This window comes from Epinephelus moara, chromosome 16 (assembly GCF_006386435.1).
Source record: "Epinephelus moara isolate mb chromosome 16, YSFRI_EMoa_1.0, whole genome shotgun sequence".
NCBI lineage: Eukaryota > Metazoa > Chordata > Actinopteri > Perciformes > Serranidae > Epinephelus > Epinephelus moara.
The window spans coordinates 35086477-35099585 of record NC_065521.1 but is presented as its reverse complement, the minus strand read 5'-3'; the positions used below and the strand labels follow the sequence as shown (position 1 = coordinate 35099585).

The window sequence follows — 13109 nt, the reverse complement described above, 5'->3', positions numbered from 1 at the left end:
TGAATGGGATTACCTTCTGTCTTCTAGATTCCATTCCAAGAGATGGGAGGAAAGACTCTGGTAATGTCAGTGTATGACTTTGATCGCTTCTCTAAGCATGATGTCATCGGAGAGATCAAAATACCCATGAACACCCTTGACCTGGCGAAGCCAATTGAGGAGTGGAGAGACCTGGACAGCGCAGATCAAGAAGAGGTAAGAGTCATGAAGTAGCAGAGTGTTGTATTAGTTTTACTACACTGCTGTTTATGTCCATTACTTCCAATGATGTATGATGTAGAGACGCATGTTCTAAAGGCAATATCGATTCTAATAAGAATCCCTTAAAGTTGTAATCACTAAGATTTTCACTTAAAGGTCTAGTATGGAGGATATGGTGGCATCTAGTGGTGAGGTTACAGATTGCAACCAACTGAGAACTACGCTGAACAGCACAAAAATGCCAATCTATCTATAGCTAGTGTTTGGTTTGTCTGTTCTGGGCTACTGGAACAACATGGCAGACTCCGTGAACAAGGACCTGCTCCATATGAAGATATACACAGTTCGCATATAAACCATTTTAAGGTGACGGACAAAATAACAGTCCTTAGTTTCAGGTGATTTTAAGTGTTGTTGACAAAAACATAGTTGTGAATATTATATACTATTCCTGCCAGTATATCCCCTTAAATCCTACTCACTGGACCTTTAAATAAATGTCTGTTAATTCACTGTCTGTTGCTGAATGAGATAACGTAATGATGATTGAATTTATGGCCCACTGATACGAGCCCTTGCCTTTGCATTGTTACATACTGCACAACTGTTTTCATCACGCAGTAGGGGTTAGTCCATCAGAGAGAGAAGGTGGTGCTAACGCAACAGACTCGCTCTTCAACTGTGTGAAGCTGCATACTGTTTTTTTCCGGCCTCTGCTAGCATTGCGAGTAAACACTTAGTATGGCCAAACAAACAAAGAAGAGAATCTCAGAAGACAATCAATAACTTTATTTGTCCCCAGTTGAGTAATTGGTTGTCGGCAGGGGGATGCATACATTTCAAAACAAAGTAATACTTTGCACATCAGACGAGAAGAACAAAACTTGGAGAAAAGACTCACACGCACACTGCCTAACTTGCAAAAATATTTCTTCTCTACAAGGGTGCATACATTTAGCACACATAAAACACAGGACATAATACAACAAACACTAAGACCAATAAACATAAGTACATGACATCAGTAACATATAACAGTTATTCCCCTTTTGCTTTCATATGCACTGGTGACCTCAAAGACGGTGGCGTGGCCCAGGTGCCAACTGCCAGCTGGCTGATGTCACACAGGTGACACTGTTTGGATCACTGTGAAGGCAGATCCAAAAAACGCAACTGCGGTTACCATTTATTGCATCGGTGCTGCCAAAAAGAATATGACTGAGATCTCTGAGATTGATCATAGAGATTGTAACTCAAAGGAGGCAATAATTCATATTTTTCAAAGTCAAAGAGGTCACTTGAGTGATGAACCAGCAGGGAATTATCACCTGAATCTGCGCTGTTGTGAGTTTCAGCTCATGATTGAGCTGCCCAGCCCACAAGTTTACTGTTTTGGTTCACTTTCACTGTTCTTATAGTGTTGCATAACAGCAGGAAGCTCTTAAAAGTAATGTGCACTACTTGCTGAGCACCAAATAGCAGGCAGACACAGAATAGCAAGTGAACACAGTGGAGCATTTTGCAGCTAAAGATTCCCCCAGGAGCTGATGAGACGAGAAAACGACAAGACCACACAACAGTGCTTGAAGAGGGTGGACTTAAATTGACCGGGTGGATGGAAACACGACTCCAAAATAATGATAATGTTGATGTGTAGATGTGTAAATAACAAGCGAATATCAGCCGATATTATCCAGTAGAAGTCTCTTTGCAAACTGTAATCATAATGCAACTTGTAAAAGAGGTTTTAAACACACTGAAATACATTTTCTCAGACTCTCAGCAAAAACACTTTTTTTTCATACAGAGCAACCTGAACAGCTTACTCAGCTGATGACATAATACAAAAATAACCACAGGCACAAGGTGGCAACTTCGCCTGGTGCAATTCAGAACACTGAAGGACACACTTTTGTTTTCCAAAGCGACGGCACTGCATCCTCTGTAGCCATGCAGCCAGTAATGTGGTGTTTTTACCATTAAGCTGCACCAGAATATGAAAATCAATCAGTGAACCCTCCCCAGAGCCACCTTAAGAAGGAATAATCACTCTGCAGTTGCTTGCGGTCTCAGATATTTTATTAACTTTGAAAAGGCCAATGAGATGTACTTAAGAAAAACAGTAATTCCTGCTGCTAAAACAGAAGCGATGGCAGCAGGAATTATTTGCACTGACAGTGTAAATTTAAAATGTGACTCCAAAGGGAGAGTTTGTGTGTTTGTGTGTTGTATCGTGCATCAGGGAGAAGGCATAAATTCTGCGTCAGCCCTGCTTTAACTTTCTCTCCCCCTCCCTCCCCCTCACAGCCGGAGAAGCTGGGTGACATTTGCATCTCTCTGCGTTACGTCCCCACTGCTGGCAAACTTACCATCTGTATCCTGGAGGCCAAGAACCTGAAGAAAATGGACGTGGGTGGACTGTCAGGTATATCAGCAGAACTGAGCATCAGATGTTGCGTTTTATTATCACATTATCACACATTTGACTAAAAATACATCATCTTAATGTGAAGCGTGGATGCTTGCAGTGGGACTGCAGCGTATACAGGAACGTGCCTGTGAGCACAGCCATTAGGTCGGTTCTGCTCTGCTCACGTGCTGACGCTGCAGTGCTTACCATGCACCAGCTCTCGCTCCCCCTCTGGCTTCAGCATTGGCCCCATCTGTTGGTGCATCACAGCACTGCAACCCAAACATGCATGTGCAAGGCATTTGTTTTCTTTTAATCACGATTTTGCCCTCTTCCTGTTCTCAGATCCCTACGTGAAGATTAACCTGCTGCAGAACGGAAAGAGGCTGAAGAAGAAGAAGACGACGGTGAAGAAGAACACTTTGAATCCGTACTACAATGAGTCCTTCAGCTTTGAGATTCCTCTTGAGCAAATGCAGGTAAGGATTTAGACTCTCTTATTAAAATCATTTAGGATCTATCAGGAGTGGAGATAGGACCACAGAATCTGACAGGGATAAAAGTGCTTTTCTGAAGGACATACTGGTGTGAAAAAACACTGCATCAAATTAAACATAGTTACTAGAAGAACCAGTAGAAAGATAAATGTTTACTTAGATCAGTATCAATGAGCCCTACCAAGCAATCTGTCATCAGACAGAGAAAAATCTATTGTTGGGAAGCATTTATATGGACACAAATATTACCTGTACACTGCTGTCTGCTATATTGTTTTATGTGAACATGTCTGACAACACTTAGGCCACAGATGGTGTCTTTCAGATAAAGCTGAAGATGGGAACACACCTGTATATTTGAACACTGTCTGTTGAATTGTCATTTCATCATCTTCTAATTAAATAACTGGTAAAGTGCATGTGAGAATTCATCAGCAGTAAAAGGCTCAGTTAAATACACTCTTGTGTTTTAGTGCTTCAGCCATGGGTTGTATAAAAGAGGTGGTTGTAGCCTCGGGTTCTGAAAAGCGCCCCAAATCTGCAGTCTTCCTAATGGCCAGCAGGAGGCGACCCCACCGGTTGCAAAAAGACATCTGGTTGTAAAGAAGTCAATGAGAAAATCACCCTAATTCTCACTGGATTGATTACCTCAGTAAATATTTAGCCAACAAGTTTATGGTCTCAATTGCTAGCTTTAAGTGTAGGCTGTGTAAAATAATGGATGTTGTTGCTGTGACATCACACGTTGGTTTGTTAACTCCCATTTGAAGCCTTGAGTTTGACATTTTGGCCGTTGCCAACTTGATAATTTGTAGCCACAAGTAACCAGATGTGGATGAGAGGATGGAGACAATGCTAACGCTAGCTGCTTAGTTAGCACAGTGTATTTACAGCCATGGTTAACTGTGATAATACTAATGCTAATGCTAATTTTTGCTAGCAAAAAACACGCTTAAAACCATATTGAAAAATCTACACTATATTTAATATAATATTTCTAAAAAGAAAAAGAGGGTCCTTTAGTCCATGCAACACTAAACAAGACTTTTTTTGCAACAAAAGCATTACAGTTAATTTTCATGATGCAACTTTGCATGGCGTAACCAGTTGTAGCCAGGTCGCTGGGATATGTATTTGTGCATAGTTTCCTCAGGTTCTCAGTAATATCCACCCCTCGCTCCTCAAAGCTCCACTCTCTCCTCCAAATATGGTCACCTCTGGCTCCAAACAACCAAGATGGTGACAGCTAAAATGCCAAACTGGAGGCATCAAAACAGTAGTCCACAAACCAGTGGGAGGACGTCACAGTGGTTACGTTCACTTCTTTTATTCAGTCTGTGGCTACAGCTGTATTTTGTCTTGTATGATCAGTAGTTTATGGTGGTAAATGTCAGGGAATGGAAGACAGAAAGTGCTGTGTACAGTTTGCGGACTACTGTCACCATATTTTAGCTTTTAAAGGAATAGTTTGACGTATTGGGAAATATGGTTATTCACTGTCCTGCAGAGAGTTAGATCAGAAGATTGCTACCACTCTCATGTCTGGTAAATATAATGCTACAGCCAGGTAGCTTAGCTGTAAGTCTTGACATCTTGCCATCACTGTGAGGTTGCCAGGCAACCAGCGGAGACTGTAGGAAGTTACTGCTCCTGGCAGAGAAAAATTCAGGCACATGTTCTCCTGTTCACCAAAACTTGTTTACATCAAACAAACCAGACATAATGTGTTTAGTGAGCTTTAAAGGCCCGGACTAACTGACTGTTGTACAGTAGAACCTGACTGTACAGACATGAGAGTGGTATCAAACTTCTCATCAACTCTTGGCAAGAAATCATATAAGCGTATTTCCCAAAATGTCAAACTATTCCTTTAAACAAGGGGTGTCAGACATATGGCCCGAGGGCCAAAAGCGGCCTACCAAATGGTCCAATCTGGCCCACTAGATGACTTTGCACACCTAATATTGAAGCAGTTGTGAAGGCTAAGAGGTGCAGCTTTCAGAAGTTAAATGAGCCCACTTCATGTAAAATGCTGCTTTAGTGTCTTTTCCACCCTGACCATAATATAGTTGTCTGAAAAAACAATAAATACATACTGTGGTCATATTTAAAGATATTGAACATTGTGCAAAATATTGTCAACTAGCAGCTTCAGTTTAGATGCTGAACATTTTGGGATTCCACATAAATGGTGGTAAGTCCCATTCCCCTCCACCCAACCAGAGAAACCCCTGTGCTGACACGAGCCATCACAATAGGACCAGTAGGCAGCCAAAAACAGGGCATTATGCTCAATCAGCTGCACCACTAGCCTCTTTAAAAGTATTTGAGTAAAACTCTGCACCCTGCACTCTCCACCCCTCATATCAGTGTAATATTCGTGGCATTCTGAACCTTGTTGTAATGCTTTCTCTCCCAGAAAATCATAGCTGTGATCACAGTGCTGGATTATGACAAGATTGGCAAGAACGATGCCATTGGGAAGATCTTGGTGGGAAGCAAGTGCACGGGGGCCGGGCTGAAACACTGGTCTGACATGCTGGCCAACCCCCGCCGCCCCATCGCCCAGTGGCATCCACTGCAGCCAGAGGAGGAGGTGGATGCTGCCATCGCAGCCCTGAATGCCAAGAAGTAAACTCCCCCCTGAACACATCGTCCCCACCTCCACCTTACCTTACCCATGCATTTCCCCCAACCATTTCCCCCCAGGCCCCACATATCTGTGTATATTCCAGAAGAACACCCCAACTGTACATCTGCTCCCTCCAAACCCCACGTCCTCCCCTTCCTCCTCCTCCTCTTCCTCTGCCGCCACCTGTCAAAAGATCCATAGATACCATTCAACATGATGGGAAATATAGTTTAAAAAAAAGCATCATGTTATATGAAATCATGTCATTGAAAAAAGAAGACAAGTTACAGGATGGACAGATACTCCGTTGATTTCCTTTAGATCTATTTTTGTATTGGGGTTGTGGTTCCATTAATAAGAATACAGAGTAGACTACGAAGAACAGTACGAGTGCTATATGGGAATCTGGTGATAGAGGGGATAAAACATACATTCACTCATATTGTACTTCTCACCCCTTCCCTTTAGTGACACAGTTTGCTTAGAATAGTGCTTAATAATAAAATGCTTTATACTGCCATATGATAGAGAAATAACACAAGCAGGTCCATTCCTTAGGTGTATTGTGCACCATGTTCCACACCTGCCAGTTATCATACTAGATGATTCTGTTCGTTTGAAGTACATTCCTAGAGTTGGGTAGCGCGTAGGGATAGGCACATATCCGGTTACCCACAAACACACTGCCTTTTTTGATTAGTTAACCTTCCACCCATCGTCTCAGGAAAACTGAGAGGAAACTGAATCTCCATGCCTTTTTTTCTAAACGGGTTGTTATTATTCCTCCACTTGATGAGAATGAAACGTCGGATTCAAGCGCTTGTTCATTTTCCCGGCGACGTAAGGCTCACGACTAGTGTTAGCTTGTCCGTGAAATGGTACGTTAGGGAAGAGGGAGTGGTGGATTTTTCAGTTAATAGGGGTATTTGTGTATTTTTTTGTTTTTAACTGTGCAAAAAGGCTGCGTTTGTCATTTAAATAAGAAAAAAAGCAAGGAAAAATCAGAGTGGGTACAACAGAGACTGATTCCAACCACCAATGACATGATATTTACAAGGTGTCGATTACTGCCTGCAGTCTACCACCTCCCCTCCCAACGCCTCTGATTCTGTATCTCACTTGTTCAGTGCTACTGCCATTAGTCATGGACTTGACACAAGGGTTTTACTTCAAAGGAATCCCTATAACCGTCTTACAGTCATAAAGGAGACAAGCCTTCAAAGTAACAAAATAAGCAATTTTCAACTACCAGGGACGCCTTCCAGTTAGCGGTGTTGTTCTCTTCATTTCCTTATTTTTTCTATCTCTTGTTTCCTTTGTTTTTTTTTTATTTAACTTCACTTTTATTCCTCAAGCACCTTAAATCCAAATGTTACGTTCAAGTACCCTCAGAAACCAGAGCTTTAATTTTTTATGTTCATGATAACTGCTGGTTTTAAGAAGAAAAAAAAGAGCAAGGGACTTTTTTTAATTTGTTATTGTTGCTTTGTTTCGGCTCAGCTTTTTTCTGTATGTGTTTCTTTGATTGTTTGAATATTACATTTCTCACTTGATCGCAAGGATATGGTCTGGAAGAAGGCACTGATCCATGTGTATTTTATACACAGCTTACCAAACTGTTGAATTTAATTGCACTACTGGGTATTATTCTGTTCTGTGGTAATTTGACACTGTTCTTTGATCTGTGTAGTTTTTTTTTTAAATGATAAAATGTTGTGAGATTGAATTTTTCTGTGGCACGCCAGACAGGTCTCCTCATATTTAAAGAAAAAACTGAAAAAGAAAAAAAAAGAAACGGACTCCTCTGATAAAGCAAAGAGACACATTACAATCTAATGCTGCTCCCTGGCTCCTTCATGGAAACTAATTGGTTCAGCTCATTTTTCCAAATTAACATTCTGTTGAAGAGAAATTGTGACAAAATCCAAATTGACCAAAACTCATCAGCCCTGATTAAATTGGAGAATGCCAGATTATTAATTAAATTCCTGAGATGCGTTGGGGTGCTTGGGTCCAGGTACGCCTGTGTTTGGGTCTAGTTATGAATTAAAAAAGCAAAAACTACCCGTTAACCGTGTGCAAGAACATGCAAAGTCAATGTAAATCAAATGTAGACCACCTTTTTTGGAATTTAATGAATGTTGGCTCTTGTATCTTTCTCTGTTGGAAACTTTTAAGTCTTTATTTTTTTATAACCGACATACCATGTTCAGATTTCCGTTTATCATCCCACATTATCTTTTTTCCTCCGTTGACGAAGCAGCACTAAAGAAAAGGCAACATGGAAGCAATCAAGCAACCCATCGGTGTGTAGTTTTGCCTATATACATAGTTCATACACGTTGATACTGCATGTTTATACAAAATACTGTACATAGGAGCATGTTTTAGAGACGAAGCAAAAATATCTCGTGTACGTAAATGGGTGTCATTTGTCATTTTAATAACACAAACGAAAGGGGAAAAAAAGATGCACTGTATATTTTCTAAATGAAACAAATGTGTATTTATTTTCCATGAGGGTCATTGGAGAGAATGTCATACAAATATTAGAGTACTATTACTAATAAGAACCTTTCCACGCCTGAAATTCTTAAGCAAGTGTGTCGTCCAGTACTGTGTGTGAGTTCATGTAGGATGAAAATGTAGCCGCATGCTTGCTATATAATTCCTTGTGATCAGTTTTTTTATTTGACACCATTTATCTTCCATGTGTTTTGTTTTTTAAGCACTTATCTGAAGGCCAATGTGTGACTTTCTTTATTTTGTTGCTATTGCTTTTTTTTTTAAAAACAAAAGAAAAACATGATTTAAATTTTTAATGTTTGGGATGTCGGGGTCTCCAAGTCTGTAAGATGACTATTTTCTAATAATAGATTTGGCACAGTTTTATTCTGAAATAACTCGAAAAAGACTGAATAATTCTGCAATCTGTAGGTGGATTGTAGGAGTTGTTATTTGTGCCAGTAGTGAAGTCTGTTGGATCATATCTTTGTATGAAACGCATTTCCAAGGGCCAAAAGATGAATAATTCCCATTCCAGTGAACACAAAACGACTTGGAATCCCTTCTTCTCCTCTCTTTCTTTACTTGGAAGTTTTTATTTTTCACTTCTACAGTATTTAAATGACCTGAAACCCTTCACGGCTGTGTCTCTTTTACTGTGTTTATTATACAATACGTGTACGTGTATACAAGATAAATGAATAAGATAAAACTAAAGCCATAAAACTCAAGCACTAACTCTTTTAGAGCTCAGCTGAGTAGCTAGAGTTTATTTATGATGAAGAAAAAAAAATATCTGACATGTCTTCATTTTCCTTGGCCAGTGTTTCTCTCTTTTACATTCCGTTCAGAGGTCTTTGTTCATCAAGAGGGCAAAATCCACTTTTCTGTATATGTGAGCTTTGAGAACAGTTGTGAGTTTAGTAGAGTGAGTGTGTCTTTTTCTACTTTCAGAGCTGTCAATGTCCTTGTTTCATAGAGGTAGCTGATTTTACAGTATTGTGATTAGTAACGTATATGCCTTGTTTTGATAGTATAAATAATAGGAACAATATCACAATAGGTTCTCAATAATACTGCTAAAATTATATATATACTATATATATATAGATATATATGAGAGTGTGTTCTCTTCTTGGGCTGAGTGCAATTTATGAACCAAACTGGGTCACTCTTCAAGTTTCTCTTCCTCCGGTTTTGCAGCAGAATGTACTCGTACAATCAATAACACACTGCTAATACTGGTTTGTGTTGGCTCGTTCAGTGTATCGCTCAGCGACAAAACAACAACAACAGATGATCCAAAAATATCAAAGCAAAAAGAGAAACTTAAAAACAGTGGAACCCAAGTTTTAGGCCTGAATCCCTCCCATAGAACTATGCATAAAGTTATGATTTCCACAAACAAATGGAGAAAAAAGTGTATGAAAATATAGAAATATATATAATGTCATTATAGGAGTAGTTCTAAATTTTTGGGGAGTCGTTTATTTGGTTTCTTGCAGAGAGATGAGAGGATGGATACCACTCTATGTGTGCTAAATATGAAGCTGGAGCCTGAAGACAGTTAGCTTAGCTTAGCATAAAGGCTTACTAATAACACCCGCTCAGATGGGCGTGGTTTTGCAGGATGTAGCCGTGCATACCTCGGGAAGCTCCGTGACTTGCTCAGCACTGGCTCTGAGTACATGTTCATACTTTATATGACAGCCTGTGTGCACCTATGTGAGAATGCAGAACAAAAATCCTGTATTGTTTGGTTTGATGAAAATGAGTAAGTGGCTAAGTATGGGCTAGTTTTATTTCTAAATTTTGGAAAAATAGGCTGAATAATTTGATGTACGTCAGGTAGGAAGGCATACAGATGCATATATTTGGTATATTTGGTCTCATTGTGACCAGATACTACATTGATAAAGAAATAAAGACCCCCATCTGAGTACATTTTTGTTGCTGGACATAATTTAGTCCATCTAAGTGGAAATATATTTCATCATTATTTAGTTGTACATATTTCCCAGTATAACCTCACGATGGTCAACTTGAGAAATTATCAGTAGTTAGCTAAAAGTCATTTGAAAATCTGTGGGGATGTCATCTAGTTGCAGTTGTAGCCATGTTTAAGTTTCAAATTACAGCTGTACAGGTGTGAGGTCTCCTGTAGGTTTAATCTTGGGAAAAAGATTAGGTTATAAACGTCTTTTTGGTTATGGTTTTGCTAGTTTATCCAACAAGTGACGAGACAACCCAATGCGAGCCGATGAGAACACGCATCAGGCACACAAATGTCTGTCTAATGCAGGACATAAGACACCGCCTCCAGGCGAAACCCTAGGTGCGTTCTGAATCACTGCCCTTAAAAACTCAGTACTGTTGCATGCAGTATGCACACAATTGGGACATACTACTTTCTCATAGGTTTACATTACACCCTGAACTTTGACCCTCTTTCTCATTTATCCGTTACCATGGTGATAAAAAAAAACATCCCATTCATCAAGCTCATCAGAGACAGAGGTCAACCCCAAGAGCTCTACTGTTGTGACCTTGCAATGTATGTAGTTTTAATCTCTAAATTAGAGCTGCATACATTGTAGATTCTCACATATAGTGAGATTACGCATTTCTTATTCTTTATCTTAATAGTTATGTCCTTTTGTTGTTGGTAAGTTAAGAATTAATATTCCTAGTATTACCCTTTGACTGGTCATCAGTCACTTGAATGCGCAGTCACCCGTCGTTGCAGCTTCTTACAGCTGTCAGTCAGCTGTCAGCGAGCTGTCACACACTCATCTATGATGCATCTTTTGCTGTGCAGAGGACTGTGCTTCAGAACAGCCAGAAAAGCATGCTGGCTTGCATACTGCAAAATGCGACCAGATTTAGCAGAACATCCTGGTATTTTTGGCACTCTGCATTTGACAGACTATGTATTGGGACATTCTAAATCTTGCTCTGGCATCCTATATAATATGGTCGTATGGGTATTGGAATGCACAGTCTGTATTTTTAGGGAGTCCCGTGGGGAAATAGCAAGCCTGGCTCTGTCTGTATTTGTGTTAAGCTAAGCTAACCGTCTCCTGGCTCCAGCTCCATGCTTAAAGGACACATAAGGCTGGTATCTCACCTAACTCTTGCCAAGAAAGTGAATTTGCCTATTTCACAAAAATGTTGAACTATTCCCTTAAGTTGACCTCAGTTGCTGAGTTTTCTCTGAGGTAAACGCTAAACTGCCATCTATTTATCTATCTATCTATCTATCCTGACAACAATCGTCAACGTGTTGTGCGACGCCGCACATCGCCTAATGCAATATTATATTTATCCGCTGTCCCATTAATGCTACTGACTGTGACCAAATGATGCACTGAGAACAATTCAAACACACAAAAATCACAGAATACTGCCAGGACCTGATCACAGTTGCCTGCATTTGTCAACACTGTTTGAATCTACAAAGCCAAAACTATTCACGCAGAGACAAACAGAACACATCAGACGATGAGGCAAATGTGATTACGGGTCAATTTATAGCACATTTAGGAGATTTATTTCCTTTTTACTGCCGCACTACGGTCACACGACATCTAAGTTCTATGGGGGACAGAGACTGGGAGCTGTGTGTGTGCTTGTGTATGTGGGATAAACAGGTGGAGTGTAGGCCCTTTAGCAGACATGGTGCAAAACCACAGCACTAGAATATATAAATACAATATACAGTACAGGTCTGCATGCATGGGACACATTACTCATTCCTAAATGTACATCTCTGTGTGTATGACCGTAATACTCAAACAATCCTAGTTTTAAGTATTCTGTTCTGTTGATAGCTGTGTAGATGTACCTTATGCACAACTGCGTCTGAAACTGTGAGCGCTTTCAGCTCTGCAGAGACAGTTTTAGAGCACCGTTTGTTCACACAACCAGTTGGGTTTTTATTTTTGTTTGTTTCTGTGAACAAACGCCGGGATTTAAAAAGGGAAACCATCCAAAGTTCAGTAGATCATTTACCACCCTGTCAAAAATGTGTTGAGAAGCCTCTCAGCGGGTAAAGACACCACTTTGAAACATGCTGTCTTGTCTCCTCTATTACTCGCTGTATTTCTTCTTTGTATTCTTGTGCACATGTGTAATCACTCCTTCTGTCTTTATTTGTTTTTCGTGATGTGTACTTCTAATGTAGAATGTAGGACTGTGTTTGAATCAATGCCAGAGTCACGTTTGCTTTCTGTTTGTGTCTTTGTCCTGTTTACGTGTAACCAGCTATGTACCATCAGTGTCATTATGCTGAATAGGAAGCAGGCTCGTTGATTTCCTCCACTGAATCTGCTTTTGCTGAGCGTAAAGAATGCCGGCCTTCATGTTTACAACATGGACATACCGTATACTGCCAAACATGCAGGACCGTACCAACCCCCCCCCCCCCCCCTCTTGAGCGCTTAGTCCTCCACCTCTCATCCCTGATGCAACTGTACTCTCAAGACTCTTCTTTTTTTCCACCTCTTTCTCTTCTTCATCATCTTTTAAAGCGTCGGAGGACAGTCAGGTTGTGTCCTCTAGCTGTGTTTCTTCGTGTCTAGTGTCGTGGTGCGCGTGTTCATGTCAGTACTTGTGCCTACTGTGGATCGCATGCTTTAGCCCTTGACTGGACACAAACGTTGCTCACAAACTCCTCTTGACCCTTATGTGGACAAACGTTGGGGATCCTTATAAAGTTATCAAGGGAACCAAATAACTTACTACAAATTTATCATATGTGTTACCAGTTCTGTAAAAAAAAAGTCAAATAGGAAATAAAGGCCTTTTAATTACCATGACTTGTTTGTGTTTAATATGCAGAGCGTTCAGCTCAGCTGGCTCCTAA

The 13109-nt window shown here is 40.3% G+C and overlaps 1 protein-coding gene across 5 annotated transcripts in view; it reads left to right on the top strand.

Moving 5' to 3' along the window:
* LOC126402751 (synaptotagmin-2-like) overlaps positions 1-13052 on the top strand; it is an 87908-nt gene extending 74856 nt beyond the window's left edge. For all 5 annotated transcript variants that reach the window (XM_050064981.1, XM_050064983.1, XM_050064984.1 and 2 more), the window contains 4 exons: positions 28-195; positions 2509-2626; positions 2957-3090; positions 5528-13052. In XM_050064981.1, the coding sequence (XP_049920938.1) occupies positions 28-195; positions 2509-2626; positions 2957-3090; positions 5528-5743 (636 nt within the window). In that variant the 3' untranslated portion in view covers positions 5744-13052. The remainder of the gene's footprint in view (positions 1-27; positions 196-2508; positions 2627-2956; positions 3091-5527) is intronic.
* The last annotated feature ends 57 nt before the right edge of the window (positions 13053-13109 follow it).